Source organism: Crinia signifera, chromosome 5, assembly GCF_055691185.1.
Source record: "Crinia signifera chromosome 5, ASM5569118v1, whole genome shotgun sequence".
Classification (NCBI taxonomy): Eukaryota; Metazoa; Chordata; class Amphibia; order Anura; family Myobatrachidae; genus Crinia; species Crinia signifera.
The window spans coordinates 268,785,662-268,804,224 of record NC_139221.1 but is presented as its reverse complement, the minus strand read 5'-3'; the positions used below and the strand labels follow the sequence as shown (position 1 = coordinate 268,804,224).

Genomic DNA, 18,563 nt, shown 5'->3' with positions numbered 1-18,563 from the left:
CGCGCATCGGGAGAGCAAAATTAAAAAACCTGTGCGATCTGCATGCGATTTTGACTATATAGTCAAAATCAAATGTCAAATCTCACCGTGTGTACACAGCATTAGATAGTAATAAAATAAAAAAATAATCGCCTCTCTCAAGGAACAGGGAACATACATACACAATTACACACACATATAGATCAATAGACAATTAATATACAATTTAGATAACACAATCTGGATATTTACCGGTCTTATAACCCTCAGTCAGACATAGTCTGTAGGGGAGGGAGAGCATTATTAAAATGTAAATCAACATCAGGCAGAGATTATTATTATTAATATTTGAATCCTCGTGGTGGGGTAGGTTGCTTTAATTGTGTTACTTAAATAACAAGGGTAGTTCTTCAGAATCCTAATAGGTTTTTAGCCGGTGTTATATATAGGGGGCATTGGGGAGCAGTCCAGATGGACCTCTGGTCCTGTGCATTAACAGCCTCCCGTATCTTACCGTGACTTAGATACCTAAAGTGCATATTCTTGCTGGTTCTTCAAATGATGTACCGGTGGAACGCCTACGTGGAGGCAGGGCGCAGTCCAGATGGACCTCTGGTTCTACGTACAGCCAACACCCCGCGTCACACCGGAAAGGTTTTTAGGGCATCATATTAACACAATCCTGAGGTGCAGAGACTAGTGGAAGGTGGGTGAGGTTTTAAGGGCATCACATTAGAAAAATCCCTAGGTGCAGAGACTAGTGGAAGGTGGGTGAGGCGGATTGGGAACTTAATCCCACTGCCCACCTATCTATATACCTGGAAAGTTGGTGGTGTTTGGGCTCCACTGGATCCTCTCAGAAGGCATTTAACTCTATGGTATCATTAAGTCTTCCTGGGACTAGAGTGCCCATTTTGAAGATCCAGTAGGCCTCTCGCTGACATATGCAATTAAACTGATCATCACCCCTTCCTCTCTGGTTGATATAGTCAATTGCCTGGATAGTGATCTTCTCTTCCTCTGAAACCTCCTCGTCTTTCTCAATATATGTTTTAATTGCTTTAATCCCCAATTGATGGGGGATGTTGGAATACAATGATTTCACATCACAGGATATAAGATGGTAATTATCTTTCCATTTACAGGTGACTAGGGGTCACCTGTAAAAGGAGCCCGAAGCGTGGCGAGCGCAGCAAGCCCCGTGAGGGGACGCGCATTACTTCACAGGTATTACGCGTCCCCTCGCGGGGCTCGCCACGCTTCGGGATCGGTGGCTCGCTGCGCTTGCCACACTATATAGAATCAACTCCACGCCGACGTGGATAGTAAGGGTATGAAAAGGTCGGAGGACGCGTACCGCCGCCCCTCGCGGGCTCGCTGCGCTCGCCACGCTTCGGGTTGGCGTTCATCGTGGGGTGGAGTTAACAATGGGGGGGGGGCATTTGTCATGTAAAATACCCATAAGGGTGGGTATACAATGAAAAATCAGGTCCATTGGCCTATTTAACATTGTTCCCTATGTAAAATTGCGTCCATCGCATCTTAACTTAAGGCATGCGATGGACGCGATTTTTTAATTGTTGGGGAAAAGGCTAAAAATAGCCCTGAAATCGCGTTGGTCGCGTCCATCGCATACCTTAAGTTAAGGAGTGCAATCACCTACGAGGGGCGCCGTGCTAGGAAACAAGTACCGACTCATACAGTAAATTACATTAATTCAGTATTTCCTCTATAGAGTCTTTAATGTAAGATTTTCATTTCTTTGAGTTGATCTTTTGGAAACAATTTAAGAAAGCTTGATTGTCATTTTCTTTCTAGATCAAATCGATGTTATTTTGATTAGTTGTCACGGGGCCCATAGGCAGGGGCTGGCTAGCAACTTTTAGCCTAGGGGGCAAGTCCAGAGCACTGGCCCATACCCCCCCCCCCCCCCCCCCTCCTAACTCTCCGGAAGACGGAATGCTTGTGCGCGCCAGAGGCGCGCTGAAAAATTAGGCGTGTGGCCTATCATAAGGGGGCGTGGCCTATACCATGATTGTATTGTGTACCTGCAGATTGCACATTGTGATGCTAGTTACACATTATGCCGCACACCTTGATGCCCATTGCACCCCATACTGTGATGGCAATTACCCAATGATCCCCACACCGTAATGCCCATTACGCCCCATACCATGATGCCCATTGCACCGCACAATGTGATGTCCACAGTGCCAGATTTGCCCCCACGGTGCCAGATATTCCGCCACAGTGCCAAATACACATATGCCCCCACAGTGCCAGAGACACATATGCCCCCACAGTGCCAGAGACACATATGCCCCCACAGTGCCAGATATGCCCCCACAGTGCCAGATATGCCCCCACAGTGCCAGATATTCTCCCACAGTACCAGAGACACATATGCCCCCACAGTGCCAGATATTCCCCCACAGTGCCAGAGACACATATGCCCCCACAGTGCCAGATATTCCCCCACAGTGCCAGATATTCCCCCACAGTACCAGAGACACATATGCCCCCACAGTGCCAGAAATGCCCCCACAGTGCCAGATATGCCCCCACAGTGCCAGATATGCCCCAACAGTGCCAGATACGCATATGCCCCCACAGTGCCACATATTCTCCCACAGTGCCAGAGACACATATGCCCCCACAGTGCCAGATATTCCCCCACAGTGCCAGATACACATATGCCCCCACAATGCCAGATATTCCCCCACAGTGCCAAATACACACATGCCCCCACAGTGCCAGAAACACATATGCCCCCACAGTGCCAGAATTTGCCAGCAGCAACTCACCATTGTTGCTGTCTCTCATCTCCATCTGCTGCTGCTGCTGCTGGGGGAGGGGGGGGGGGCGGGGGAGAGCGCAGTACATGCCCCTCCTGCAGACACCCCAGTCCGGTGCATCCTGCAGCCCCAGTCCGGTGCAGGCCGCGCACCTCCTCCAGCTCTCCTGCGCTGGCCGCGGCTTCCATAACACGGCCCCGGCTACAGGAAAATGGCCGCCGGCCTCCTGCACTGAGGACATGTCCTCAGTGCAGGGGTCCGGTGGCCATTTTCCTGTGGCCGCGGCTGTGTTCTGGAAGCCGCGGCCAGCGCAGGAGAGCTGGAGGAGGTGCGCGGCCCGCAGCAAGTGGCTGGGTAAGCGGCCCGGGGGGAACATGGCACCCTGCCCCCCGGCCCATAGGCCAGAGCATACTCTGCCTATTTGGTAAACCGCCACTGTTCCAGCATGCAGGTATACTTTCAAGATCAAAACTTGTCCTTCAAATGAACCGCATTTCATAGCTTGCAGGATAGTTCATAACAACAACAACAACAAAGCGAGCACAGACCATATCAGTGCAATAAATCCATATACAGCTTGTAATACACCAAACTAATAGAATATTCCACTACGGTATGTGGTGACTGATGTATAACTTTACAAAAGAAACATACAGAATACAAATGAGTCCTGGATTGAAACAGATCTTATGCCATGAAAATATTGAAGCTGTAAGAAATGTTCTCAGGAAAGATTTGTTCCCATTAAACTGGATGGGTGTAGTTGCCACTTAATTGGCGATAGAAAGAAAAAAAAACACCACATTGTTCTGTTACGCATTTTAGAGCCTTCCTGGAAAGAGAATTTGGCCGATATATATTGTCATTGCTTATTTAGCAAAAATTATACACTTGTACAATATCTATTCCAAGAAAATATATTATACAGGGACAGAAATGGCAGGATTTATGTTCTGGCATCCGTGGTTGCCAGCTTAACATAATGGATTGCAGATGGCCTTATAAACAACCATATTATATGAATAATTGTAAAAAGGAGTCATTCATCTAAGTGTAAGTGAAAGAAGGTTACACTCCTGCAGAGACCTGCACACATTTGTATGGGTGCAACATTCATTCATACCTCCCAACTGTCCCGATTCCAGTAGGATAGTCCTGCAATTCAGACACTGTCCCACCTAAGCAAGGGGGGCTGAGATTGGAAAAGCCTGGTGCTCTGCAAAGGACGGCATCTATAAAGTGTAGAGACATAAGCAGGGGGCTGCCCAGCTGCACAGGGGCTTTGGCCATGCCCCCAAATGGTAACAGTTGTACTATGAGACCATGCCCCAGGCCCCTACCCAGGGCCGGTGCTAGGGTGTCCGGCGCCCTCCTGCAAACCATACATTTTGCGCCTTTTCACATTGCCATTGCAACAAGCTGCAGCCCGATTGTGGGAGCGCATGCAACATGCGATCCTATGGAGGATCTCGGGTGCATGTACATGTAGGCATACACCATCTCAGTGCTGTGTCCGCAAAATGTTGCAGGCACTGAAGGTGCCCATACACACTGCTTGATCGCATCGCACAGCATGCATGCAATGTGTGTGCGATGCGATCCGAAAGCAGTACAAAAAGTATGTGCAGCACATACTTTTTGTACTGTGCGATGCCCGCAGGAGCGCACATCGCATCGCACGCTGCTATTGCAGCGTGTATGTCCACCTTTACTCACATAACCCAGCCCATTATTTAAAAAGTGTCTAAATTAATATAAAAAAGGTCTAAGAGGGGGCAGGTCACAGTAGGGGGACAGTGTGTGCGCGGTGCAGGGAGCTGCTCAGCCTCTCCATACTGTGGCCCGCTGTCAGACAGGCACTGCGGGCGGTGAGCAGGCTGTGTGCACTCGCGGTGCAGGGAGCAGCTCTTTATACTGCCGCCCGGCCACTGTCAGACAGGCACTGCGGGCGGCTTGCAGGCTGTATGCACTTGCGGTGCAGGGAGCAGCTCTTTATACTGCCGCCCGCCCGCTGTCAGACAGGCGCTGCGGGCGGCGTGCAGGAGGCAGTGACAGTGAGGGCTGAGGCAGCTTTAGCAGAGCAGGGAGGGAGACAGCGCCTTTTTAGCATGGTGCCTCCCTGCTTTGCAGGAGCTGCTGAGTGGGTAGCGCCGGCCCTTCCCCTACCACCAATTGCCCTGCCCTCTTTTTTGAAAGCACACACTGCAGGTGCATGACAGTCCCAGCTAGAAGAATGCAAAAAGTTGAAAGGTTTGATTAATTGAAAAGCTTTGTACTCTTTCTAGGTTTGAACTCACTCCAGTACAATGGCGTAACTTCACCATAAATGTTGTAAACCCCCCCCCCACACACACACAAAAAAAAAATTATTAGTATATTAACTGACTTGCCACTACATGACTGACGCCTCTTTACTCTCCTGTCCTTCACCCTGCTCACCTCCTGTGGGTGGGCACTGAAGCCCAAGAGGAGGCAAGACAAGGGCAAGCTTGCAGCGCCACCTAGCTGTAATCACAAGAAACAAGCTGTAGCAGCACCAGAACAAGAAAAGAAAGAAGTGTATGGTAAGTTTATACTCGCTTTATTTCATTTCCATTTCAATAAATGTGTGAGCTGTCTTTATTTTGGTTTTACCAGAGTGCCAGCCAAATTTTGTGACTTGGCTTTTCTCTTGGATCATTCACAAACACCCGGTGGCGGTGTGCTGACATTGTGGTGCCAGAGCAAGCACCAATCTGGGGCCCCCAGCACCTTGGCATGGCTATAACATAAATAAACACACACAGAGATGGAGGGTGGGGATTTGGAGGGCTGGGGGTGGTGGGAATGATGTTGGTATGGTGGTTGTGTGGTAGGGGGTTCCCGGAGACATCAGTGTGTTGGGCCCCACAATTTCTGTTCCTGTTTCTAGCTATAGATGCGTTGCTTAATTTATTGATAATAGTTCTGAAATTTAAAACTATAAACAACATTAATGTACGGTATATATTTACTTTTAAATATAATATTTAAGTAAAGGACACATTTAATTTAATAAGATGGGAGGTTCATTTTACTTGAGAGTTGCTATGGGCAACCTGAATTTACTTATTATTTAGCACCTTTTAGAAGATAATTGTTAGTATCTAATTGGTTGCCCATAGCAACATCCAATTTGAAATAAACCTTCCATCCTACCAAATTTCCCCCATGGTGTGAAAATGTCTATAAATCTGACCATTAGATAAGGGGAAATAAATAGTCCATTGAATAGAAAGATTAGCAGAGCGAGGAAAACAAGATTTCCAAAATAATTGCTTAAGGGTAAATACATCTCAGAGATAGTAGCTCAACCAATCATATCTTTCCATGATGGCTGTGCAGACACAAAGGGATTTTAAAAAAGAATAGAAAGCTATTAGGATGCCGATGGTCTTTGTCTTCGATCAACCACCTTGTATGATGACTTCATGCTGATTTAATTGCCTGTTGTACTGTGCTGCTCTGCGGCTACATGTAGAGCTTTGGGTGGCATAAAGCTTTATAGAAGAATTCATTCATGTTTAAAGTCAAGTCATATTTTCAATCCAACAGTCAGCATTTATACAGCTTCAGAAATAAGCCTCTTTTTTATTCAGAGATTAGGGGCTTGACTTACAGTTAGGGTGGAATAGAATACCCTTGACTAGCTGAATCAGCAAGGCAGCAGACACACGCTATGCCAGCTTGATCTTGCACAAAACAGTTCATTACCCCATTAAGGTAGCGAGCACTTCTGAATGTTTTTGGGATTTGGGTATGAGATTTGGTGCCCTTGTCAGTATCTAAATGTCGTGCATAGATTTGCAAGCACTGTAGAAATCATTCAATGGTCGGCGCCCATCGAATGATTTCGGGCCTGCACGCTAGCCTGAGAATGGATGCATATGCAAATCATCCAATTCGCAGTGCAGCGAGGCGGGCATTCACATGTGGCGGGCAGCGTTACATGGCTTGTTAAGCAGCCAAATATCGCTGCTTAGTGATCCAACCAGAATCAGAGCCAAGATCTGTATGTGCAAAAGAGGCACCGGTACTTATGTATTATCTGGGCTCCCATGTTAAATGCACCCCATTTTTTCATACCCCTACTATCCAACTACGCATGGAGTTGATTCTATATAGTGTGGCGAGCACAGCGAGCCACCGTGCCCGAAGCGTGGCGAGTGGACGCGGTCTCATAAGAAAAACGGGAGCCCAGATATTACATAAGTACCGAGGCACCTTTTACATCCAGTTCAAAATAACCAAAAAGGAGAAAATTTACTAAGTAGCAGCTTTGAAATTATATTGTATCCCGCAATTTACTTTACTCCAGACTACCGTTGGGTCACACTTTTGAACAGAAAATGCCAAGCCTGATTTCCCCCAGTTATCCTATACAAACCTGAGACTTACCAACCTCTGAGTGGCTTCGAAGCCACTGCAGTCCTGCGGGAAAGTCTTTCGCCCTCAAAAAAAAATTGCCTCTGTCAGGCGTGTTTGCTCTGACCAATCAGGGCTTGGGCTAGTTATTAACCTTGCAGGAAACCCCATTTACTTTTTTTTTTTTTTTTAATTCCCATTTTAAAAATATAAAATGATTGCAGCAATGTTAAACCACACCGTGCGTGTTTATATAAGGATGGTGGTGGGACAGGGTTATAAAAAATAATGAGAATCAGTGAAGGATTCTTTTTAGAAGGCCAAAATGACCTTTAGGAAATGATGAAGCCACTGTTTATCTCTGTTCATCGGGTTTCATACTCCTGCAAACCTGCATTTACTACAGTTATTCCCAAGTGTGATACTTCACTAGTGTACTAGAACAAAGTACAAACAACTTTCAAAAAAATGTTCATGTAAAAGCTGGAAGCATGATTCGAAAATTCTCACTGTATCAGAACATATTCTGCTCACCAGAAGAAAGAACTACATTAGGCATACTTGCCTACTTTTGAAAAATAGTTTCAGGGAGATTGTAGTTGGTAATAGAATTGTGCACAGCACCCCATTAAGAGGCGTGTCATGCTCCACCCAAAGGGCGAGAGATTGTGAAAAGATATTGTGCATGTGGCACCTAGAAGCATGGGTGTGCACTGCTACATCTCAGAGGAATCTTGTAAAATGACTTATATCCAAATGTAGGTGATCCCCAGAGCAGTTAGTAAGAGCTACTATACTTGGTAAAGTGCTGGGAAATGGTGCTGATGATTCAATGTAAATGTATCTATCTCTCATTCCTTTTTTTACCTTAAAATGTAACTGCTACATAATGTGGCTAGGTGAAACGAGGGAGATTGCTAGACTAATGATGTAGATAGGGAGATTGCTGCTATTTCAGGGAGTGACCTGCAGAATGCATCGGCAACTATGACATTAGGTCAATACTGATCTAGAACTCTATTTTTTTTTTAAGTGGGCCCAATACTAAGGAGTAGAAAGAGAGAGGGGGTTCCCCTGTGTGAGATAGTGCTCTGTGAGGTATAGAGGAAGAAGGCCTAGGATAGAGCACAACCTTTTCTTCCATATTGTGTTATTAGGCTATTGGTTTGCTTACTCTGCATTTTGCTATTATGCTGGCTACACATATAATGATATGTGTACCCAGCAATCGCGCCAGGTGTGCTGGCATCAACAAGTGTGTAAACATGAGCGTGATGAGCAACATTGGAGAATACAGCACGGCGGAGGCCGAACTCGTTAGCAATATCCACCATCTCCCTGCATGTACAGATGATGGAGGATACACACATACACACTAGCTGATACAGTATTCAGATATACAGTATTCTTGAAAATATCAATACTGATTGTCCTTATCGTGCACATGGTCTCCTATGTCTAGTCCGTATGCACCTTTTAAGTTTCTATTGGGGATAAAAATAAAAATGCAACAAAAAATATGTCCAACTACTTACATTATTTTACACCCATATATTTAGTAAAGGGGAAGTATACTATAAGAAGCTCTTTATTCATTGAATTTTTTAGAAAGTATCTAGGTGAGTTTATTTTTGTGTACTTAATATAACGCAATCTTACTGTGTCCATACAATGACAATGTCATATAAACAGTTCTCCATGTATCTGAAACATTTGAATTACGTAATAAAGTTCAAACTTACAAATACACTGTGGCTTTGTCATACTTCTCATCATCATCATTGTCCAAATAGAGACTCCAAAAAGAGAGTGTGGCCTTGGCACAATGGGGCTTGACTTCGTGGGATGATGCTCCAGTGAGCCACGCTTCCCATTTGCTGTCACTGTGGGGCATGCCCAGTGCTCTGTGCCTCCATTCCCTCTGTCTCTCGTGAATTTATGCTCTGCGCATGCGCAGTATCTATTCACTGCTGCTCCGCTAAGCAGAGCACCGAGTGACAGGGAGATTCCCAACTGCACCCCCACCATGGGACACCTCGGCCCGTTGGTGGGAAAGCGGGAAAGTGCCAAAAGAATGGGACTGTCTGATGAAAATCGGTACAGTTGGGAGGCAAGAAACTTTACTTACTGTAGATATAGCATGTCCTGTATATCAGGCTATGATTATTAGCTACAAGTAAATAAATGGTCCTAGGTCACCTCAGTTACTCCACAAAGTCATGTGACACATCTCACCTGCCTGAGAATATGCAAACGTGTCCTGAAACACCACGGTTGTCAACCACTGCCATAAAGGATGACATTCGTCACATCAAGTCTCCATATTAAACGAGACACATTCTTAGACAGAAGCACAAGATTGGAAACGTTCATATCGACTCACCGTTTAAGCACATTTCATAAGACTTGCAGAGGTCATCTTCAAATAAGCAACCTAAAGAAAAGAAAGAAATGTAGTATATTTGTGAATATGTGAACAGCATCTGTTTTCACAGTAACTAATATAAAAATAAATATGTTAATATATTATGTTATAATCACAAATGCAAGTTATATATTGATTCTTGTATAGGTGAGTAGAGCTACGTCCTGCAGTAACGGGCTTGTCCTTTGCCTGAAGTTAAAGAATTTTTATTCCAATTTATTATTGACCAGAAATCCTTTTGGACATATTTCTCTCTGAATTAGACCACTCAGTGGTGTTTAGAAACCTACATCACCAAACTAAACCCACGTACATCTCTTTGGATATCTCAAAAGATCTCCAAACACAACCAATTCATTCTTCAGAATATCTACATCTCTCATCCACACTCAATGGGCCTGATTCAGACCCGATCGCTGCTGTGCGAATTAGTAGTGACGGGCGATCGCCCTTTGTATAGTTAGCCGCCAACCCACCAGAGTGTAATAATACCGCCCTTCCTAATCCAGTGAATGGCTTAGCACGGCTTGAAAAAGATAACTGTCCATCTAATGGTATTCCGAGTGTGTGCAGTCTGTGTGTAGACCAGGACTTACTTGGCGGCTGCGATAGAAGCAGGCTGACCGGGCCCGGAGCTAACGCCGCACTCCTTCACCTAGGATGCCTGTGCACACCTGTGTTTTCCCTGTCACTCCTAATAAACAGCCAGTTACCACCCACAAACACCAGCTTTAAGGCAATTCAACGTTATGTGTACAGTATGCAGAGATCCAAATGATTTCAGAAGGACCACTTGTATCAGATATGGAGTTGGTGCAAATAATATGCACTAATAGTAGTGGGGTCTACATATGACCAACCAAGGACATAGGTGTCATTTATTTCCAAGAACACAATGTGGTTGCACTTGTGACCAACTTACAGTATAAGCAAATCGAAACCTGTCCTGCTGTGTGAAACAGTTGTTGAGTACACTTTACAGGCGGTTGGCAGCAGAGGCACTTTAAGAGAGGAGGAGGCCCTTGTGAACCTTTTCTGTTTAGGCCCCCTCCTCTCTTCCAGTCGTCACCTTGCCACTAGAGTCTGAGTAGAGTCTGAGCACTAGAGGGTTCAGACTGTACTGTGCATGCACAGAACTTCAAAACATAAGGAGCGGTGGACATTTTGGGGGTGATTCCAGCATCATTGCTGCCTTCATCGCAGACTCCGGAGGGGTAAGTATTAAACAATGGGTACACGGTGGGGCCCCCCAGGACTCAGGTGCCCATGTGCACCACGCACACTGCACCCATTATAAATATGCCACTGGTTGGCAGCCATCATTGTCTGTTGTCCTGGAAACTCCCAGTAATCCTGGAAACTCCTGGGGCGAAATGTAATAGGGTGTGATTTTTGGACGAGTTCCAAAGTCGCCAGAAATCGCACCTTTAAAAATCGCGTTTTTTGCCGCGAATTCGCATATGTAATGAGATGCGAATTAGCGGCAAAAAATGCGATTTGCCGCGATTTCGGGCGATTTTTAGTCATGAAAATGTGCGCATTTTCATAAATGCGATTTTGTGCAAAAAAAAACAAAAAAAACGGCGTGGTGTCCCCCCTCCTAAGCATAACCAGCCCCGGGCTCATTGAGCCGGACCTGGTTCCAAAAATACGGGGGGACAAAAAGCATAGGGGTCCCCTGTATTTCTGAAACCAGCCCCGGACTCTTGGACCGGTCCTGGTTCCAAAAATACGGGGGACAAAAAATCTGGGGGTCCCCCGTATTTTGAAACCAGCACCGGGCTCCAACAGCCCACGGTGTCATGCCACAGCCGGGGGACACTTTTTATACAAGGTCCCCCGGCCAAAACATGAGCACCGTGGCTGGTCAGCCTTGGACGGGGTACCTGGAGGAGTGGGGACCCCCCCAATAAAGGGGTCCCCCCCCCCCAGGCTTCACCCGTCCAGGGCTGAAGCCCGGGGCTGTCACCGGCGTCCGTGGCCAGTGGACGCCGGCCTGATAGGGTTAAATCGATCATACATATCATTACATTGCTTTATACCGGAGAACTACAAGTGCCAGCAGACCTCCCCCGCATGCTGGGACTTGGAGAACCACAAGTCCCAGCATGCGGGGCATTAATGGGCCCGCTGGGACTTGTAGTCCACCTGTAAAAAGAATGTTTATAAAAAACACACACACAGAGAAGTAAAAGTTTATTACACACACATCCACACACCTCACTTTTACACCAGCGTTACTTACCATTCCTGGATCCAGCGCTGGTCTGGCTGCTTCACAGCCGGCTCCCCCCGCACTGACAGGCAGCGGGGAGAACCGGCTTTCTCCGTTGCCTCTAACAGCTTCTGTAGCACTGTCCGAGTGCTACAGAGGCTGAGAGCGCGATTGGCTGAGCTATGCGTCTCCATGGAGACGCATAGCTCAGCCAATCAGGACTGAGCTATGCGTCTCCATGGAGACGTATCGGCCAATCGCGCTCTCAGCCTCTGTAGCGCTGGAACAGCGCTACAGAAGCTGTTAGAGGCAACGGAGAAAGCCGGTTCTCCCCGCTGCCTGTCAGTGCGGGGCGAGCCGGCTGTAAAGCAGCCAGACCAGCGCTGGATCCAGGAATGGTAAGTAACGCTGGTGTAAAAGTGAGGTGTGTGGATGTGTGTGTAATAAACTTTTACTTCTCTGTGTGTGTGTTTTTTATAAACATTCTTTTTACAGGTGGACTACAAGTCCCAGCGGGCCCATTAATGCCCCGCATGCTGGGACTTGTGGTTCTCCAAGTCCCAGCATGCGGGGGAGGTCTGCTGGCACTTGTAGTTCTCCGGTATAAAGCAATGTAATGATATGTATGATCGATTTAACCCTATCAGGCCGGGGTCCACTGGCTAATTTCTGTCAAATTCGCCTGTCAGAACCTGGTCTATTTTTTTTGCGATTTTTGGTAACATTTACCAAAAATCACACCCTATTACATTTGCGAGTTGTATACTTTATAATGGGAAAACATCTGGATGCGATTTGAAATGTGACTAAAAATCGCACTTCTAAAAGTGCGATTTCGCGGTAAAAAGTGTGATTTTTTACCGCGATTTTCAACCTATTAAATGTGCGATTTTCGGAAAATGTGCGATTTCGGCCGTTTTTGACCCAAAATCGCACATGTCCAAAAATCACACCCTATTACATTTCGCCCCTGGTCATTTTGATACAAGTGTTTGTTACAAACTACGTCTGACCCTTTTCATTTGGTCAGTGAGGTAGTGCTTCATACACTGATCAGAAGCTACCATATGCATTTTAGTTAATAACCCTTCATATCTGAGGTTTTTTTTTTTTTTTTTTGCTTTAATTTCATATAATGCCAATGCCATGACACTGAGGGTAGTATTCAATGCTCCCGATTCACCGGGGTTTTTTTCCCGGTTAATAGGGTTGTTTTTACTCCTTGCAGTGAATCTTTTTCACTGAAAATCTGATTCCCCCTATTCAATGTTCACTGTTCACCGAAAGCGAACAGTGAATGCCGGCCAGTTCTCCGTTTCATGATCGCTGCAATTCGCTGGTGTATTTCAATGGGCTGTTCACTGTGATTCGCTGAGAGTGTATTCAAGTAAAACACTGAGGCCGTGATTAAAGTAAAACACTGAACATCTCCTCTGTACTGCAGAGCATTACAACTATTGTGTGGGATTGATTTGTATATCTAGGTAAAACACTGAACATCTCCTCTGTACTGCAGAGCATTACAACTATTGTGTGGGATTGATTTGTATATCTAGGCACTGGCGGATTCAGGGCACGCGCCCCCCCCCCCCCCCTGTCATTTTCCAACGAGCCCAGCCCCGTGTCTCTAGCCCCCCGGGAACCGGAGATATCGCCTGGCAAAGCTATAACGTTTTTCCCCATAGGATAATATGGGACCCGTTAATTCCGACCCCCACCCAGTTCCAACAGCTGCCAGTTCCCCCCTGGCATCACAAAAGCTTGTGGTTGATCTCATTCAATTTCAAATCGCTGGGCCTTCAATATGATACCAGGCTGGTCCATATCGGTATATCGGTTCCAGAGATATTGCATGTAAACCGATTTTTTTTATTTTTGAAATGTAATTTCATGGCTGTTCATGTTCTTTGAGGGCAGATTACTCTGGAACCAAATGTTCCAGTTTCACTGGACCAACATCATTCAAAGCCCACTCAAAAGTTCTTCAATATGATACTTGTCTCATGTAAATGGGTCAGTTGGTACCAGAGATATAGCTGGTTAAATGAGATAACTGGTTAAAGAGGGGAGGGGTGGTTTTCTCTCCCCCTCACACCAGAAAATGCAGGGACTAGGCTGGTGTAAAAGGGGCCAACCTGGGAATGCATTTTCTGGTGCGAAAGGGGTATTATTTCAAATAGCTGGGACCTGCAGTGATCTGAATACAGCCAGGCTCTGCCACTGGCAGTGGCTATCACTTCTGCCTGGCGGCTGCTGTCCCCCATTTACCGCAAGCATGTATTCCCCCTTGGCAATGAGCATGTAATCCCACATGGCAACGAGCATGGAACCCTTGGCAATGAGCATGTAGATAAGCTGCACTTATGTAGCATAATTTTTAATAGGCATTATGGTGTTTGGCATAATACATAATGGACATAATGGCGTGTAACTTAACGTGTAATGGACATTATGGTGTAAATGTTTAATGCACGCCTTTGGTGAACAATATCCCTGTTTATGAAGCGCATTGTGAATTTTGGCTTAATCTGTGTGGCATTATGTGAATTTTAGCTCATTCCATTTGGCATCATGTGTAAGGGGCAAGTATAATGGAGTCTAGTATTTTGTTGCATAATGTGTAGAAGTTGTATATGGTGTTGTACACTACACTCAAGGACACGCCCCCTGTTGAGTGGCCACATCCCCCTTTCCAGAGCGCGCCTTCGGCGCGCACACAACTACATCCTTCGCTTTTGTCGCCATGGTGGGTCTGCGTATTTTAAATGCCAGGGCCTATTTTCAATCTCATGCCCACCCTCTCTCTGCCGCTCTCTTAGCATGTACACTGGCACCACTAACACCGCCCCTCCCCCACCTAAACCCTCTTTTATCATGGTGCCCCCCCTGTCATTTTATCCTGGATCCGCCCCTGTATCTAGGTAAAACACTGAACATCTCCTCTGTACTGCAGAGCATTACAACTATTGTGTGGGATTGATTTGTATATCTAGGTAAAACACTGAACATCTCCTCTGTACTGCAGAGCATTACAACTATTGTGTGGGATTGATTTGTATATCTAGGTAAAACACTGAACATCTCCTGTGTAATTCACAACAGTACCTAGCCTGTGTGTAGGGAGGAATTTATTTTTATTCTAAGTGATATATAGTATCCTGGAATGCTAGTTTTGTTTTTTCTAAGCCACTTTTATTGCTATGTGTTGTAGTGGTGGGGACTGAGTGAGTGGATTCCAATTATTGGGAATTGGGAACCCATGCATTGTTAGAGTACTTTAGTTGTCATTGCATACGGCTGTGGCCGGATAGGCTGTGGCCAAAGTTTATCTGTGGGCCTAGATTGAAGTGGGCCGATATTAAAGTGGGAAAACTGATTCATAACTACAGCGTTATACCAGCGTTACACCGAAGTGAAACTGAAGGACAAAACAACAACTGAGAAATCCAAAGTCTGCTTTGAGTGAGTTAAATTCATTCACACAGCATACTACTCATGGCTGCTTAATCTGGCTATTCAACCATAATATCATATTTTTACATTTTTACATCTGCAAACAACTTTTACTATCACTGTTAAAGCTTGTAATTGCACTGTCAGTTTTGAAAATGACCAACTGTACCTCTAATGACCTCACCTCTCCGGCTCTTTCATTGATAGTAGGTGTCCCCCAACATTTTATTCTTGGTCCTCTTCTTCTCTTTCTCTATACGTTCTTTCTGGATGAGCTTATGTGCTCACCAGGGGCGCTGGAACGTTTTTAGGTTGGGGGGGGCAAGATATAATCTCATTTTGGCGCCCCCTAAATTGCTATATGTTACCCCCGGGCACTATACACACTGGCAGCGGCATATACACGTGGGCATTATACACAGGGCAGCGGCATATATGCATGGGCATTATACACAGGGCACTACTAGTATACCTAATGACTGGGGACCTATAGTGGTATACCTAATGACTGGGGACCTACTGTATAGTGGTATACCTAATGACTGGGGACCTCTAGTGGTATACCTAATGACTGGGGACCTACTGTATAGTGGTATACCTAATGACTGGGGACCTCTAGTGGTATACCTAATGACTGGCAACCTATAGTGGTATTTAGAAACCTAATGACTGGGGACCTAAGTTCTGTCGACCCTAATGGTTACACATCTTATTGTCCTACAGTGCTACAGCTTTGTGTTATTCCTTTAGCGTTATGCAGCACTGTCATTACAGTGACTTTACACAACATACACTAGTAGAAATAAGTATAAGCATATGGCACACACATGCCAGGAGCTCTGCAAAGTGCATTATGCTGGGCATAAACTCCTGGCTCTGCTGTGGGCGCTGGGCGCAGTGTGTTACTATGGCGCTATCAGCACTGACACGGGTCCTGAGTCGGAATGCTGGAAGAGCTGGTGCACAGAGGGTGAGGTGCCAGGGCATCCACCGGGGAAGGTAAGGGAACTTATTGGTGGAAGAGCTAAAGCAGCTGTGGGGGCGGGCGGCTGCGAATAATAAGTAATATAGGCGGACGGGCGGGAGGCTGGATCAAGCTTAATCAGCCCACCGCCCGCCCACCTATATTACTGATTAATCAGCCGCCCGCCCGCACAGCTGCTTTAGCGCCTCAGTAATTTTGGGGGGGCAAGCTGCCCCCTCGCCCCCCCCGTTCCGGCGCCACTGGTGCTCACTCGAATTTTCACTATCACCTCTATGCTGATAATACTGAAATCTACCGCTCTTTTCCTTATCGCTCTCCCTCTATCCTCACTCATATCTCCAACTGTCTCTCTGCTGTCTACTCTTGGACAACCCAGCGCTTTTTTAGACTTAAAATATCAAAGACTAAGCTGACCCCTTCCCATCCTCCTGCATAAAACTACAGCGTTATACCAGCGTTACACCGAAGTGAAACTGAAGGACAAAACAACAACTGAGAAATCTGCTTTGAGTGAGTTAAATTCATTCACACAGCATACTACTCCTGGCTGCTTAATCTGGCTATTCAACCATAATATCATATTTTTAAATCTGCAAACAACTTTTACTATCACTGTTAAAGCTTGTAATTGCACTGTCAGTTTTGAAAATGACCAACTGTACCTCTAATGACCTCACCTCTCCTGCTCTTTCATTGATAGTAGGTGTCCCCCAACATTTTATTCTTGGCCCTCTTCTTCTCTTTCTCTATACGTTCTCTTTGGGTGAGCTTATGTGCTCACTCGACTTTCACTATCACCTCTATGCTGATAATACTGAAATCTACCGCTCCTTTCCTTATCGCTCTCCCTCTATCCTCACTCATATCTCCAACTGTCTCTCTGCTGTCTACTCTTGGATGACCCAGCACTTTTTTAGACTTAAAATATCAAAGACTAAGCTGACCTCTTCCCATCCTCCTGCATAAGATAGAGCGAGGGCCGCATAGGTCAGAGGGAATTTAAGATACTGGGAATTTGTTGTCCATAAGCAGTGTAACAACAACAGCAGTGCATAGCCGTGGGTAATATCAGAGAGTAGCAGGTGGAACTACCAATCAGGGTGCAGGGGGGCGTCAGCTTAGAGAGGGGTATATCTGGGATTGCAGCCAGGAAGTGAGCCTCTTTGAGTCTGGATTCCTCTGGAGACAGTCTTTGAAGCGAAGCTAAGTACTTTTCCTTACCTTACAAACATGTCTGGCCGCCCACGCCGCTCAGCGCCCCCACCTCGCTGGCTTGCGGACGCCGCCCGCCCGCTATCCTCCGCAGCGTCGCGGGGCGGGGGGCGGACGCCGGCAGGTCCCCGCTACTCAGCAGGGCCTGCGTCTTCAGCTCCCAGCACAGGGTCACCAGTGCGCGCGTACATGCTGCCGCCGGGTGCTGACGCGCGCCATGCGCCTGGCTCACCCGGCGGCCGCGGCAGCACAGCGGGCGCCGAGTCCCTGCTCCAGGCCGCGAGTCACGCGGCCGACGGAGCGGGCAGCAGCGGCACACGCAGGGCGTCAGACGCCACCCCAGCGGCTGCGTGGGGGACCCCCCCCGCCGCCGGAGGCTCTGAATCATCATCAGCGTTGGGCAGCCCATACAGCCACCGCTTACCTGGTCGGGGCCTAGTCGCCACCCAGACGCCAGGCTCCCCCACAGGTTCCCTCCCAGGCAATCTGAGGGCATCCACTCCTGTGGGCAGTCCCATCCAGCGCATCACTGGCGGACCAGCCAGCAGCCCCATTCCCCTCATGGCCAGCAAGGTCATTTCATTTCCCAGGGGTGGGGGGATCTCCGCCACTGGCAGCAGGGGGACAGCCCCGGGGGTTTTTCCTATGGCGGCCATGGTAATCCAGGTGCAGCCAGGGGGCGCAGGGCGGGCACAGGCCGCAGCCCATCCCCCTCCTACGGCACCAACATACCCACAGCAACAGCCTTGGTACCCCAGCATGGGCCCCGGGGCAGGTTATGGTGCGGGTTTTCAGGGCCCCCATCAGATTCAGCAGGGGGCACCCGTTTCAGGGCCCCACGGGCTTAGTCATGTCCAGCCCCACACTACCCCGGGACAATTTTCCCAGGCGTGGCCTGGAGCTACCCCAACGGTGGGCGTGGGCCAAGGCTACCAGCCCGCCCCGCCTCAGTTTGCTCAGCAGCCAACCTGGGGCCCCTCCCCGGGTTTCCCCTATTTCCCGGGCACAGGTGGTTTGGGAACCGGGGTTTCGGGCCCCTACTGGCAGGGGTACCCCCCACAACCAGCTCCACAATGGCCGACCGGCCATCAGCAAGTTTATCAGGGCGCAGGGCAC

At 47.3% G+C, this 18,563-nt stretch overlaps 1 protein-coding gene across 1 annotated transcript in view; it reads right to left on the bottom strand.

Moving 5' to 3' along the window:
- The window catches only part of PTPRN2 (protein tyrosine phosphatase receptor type N2), a 947,086-nt gene that overhangs the window by 802,827 nt on the left and 125,696 nt on the right, over positions 1–18,563 (bottom strand). Inside the window, exon 2 of the mRNA XM_083188999.1 lies at positions 9,541–9,591. Coding sequence (XP_083045125.1) covers positions 9,541–9,591 — 51 coding nt within the window. The remainder of the gene's footprint in view (positions 1–9,540; positions 9,592–18,563) is intronic.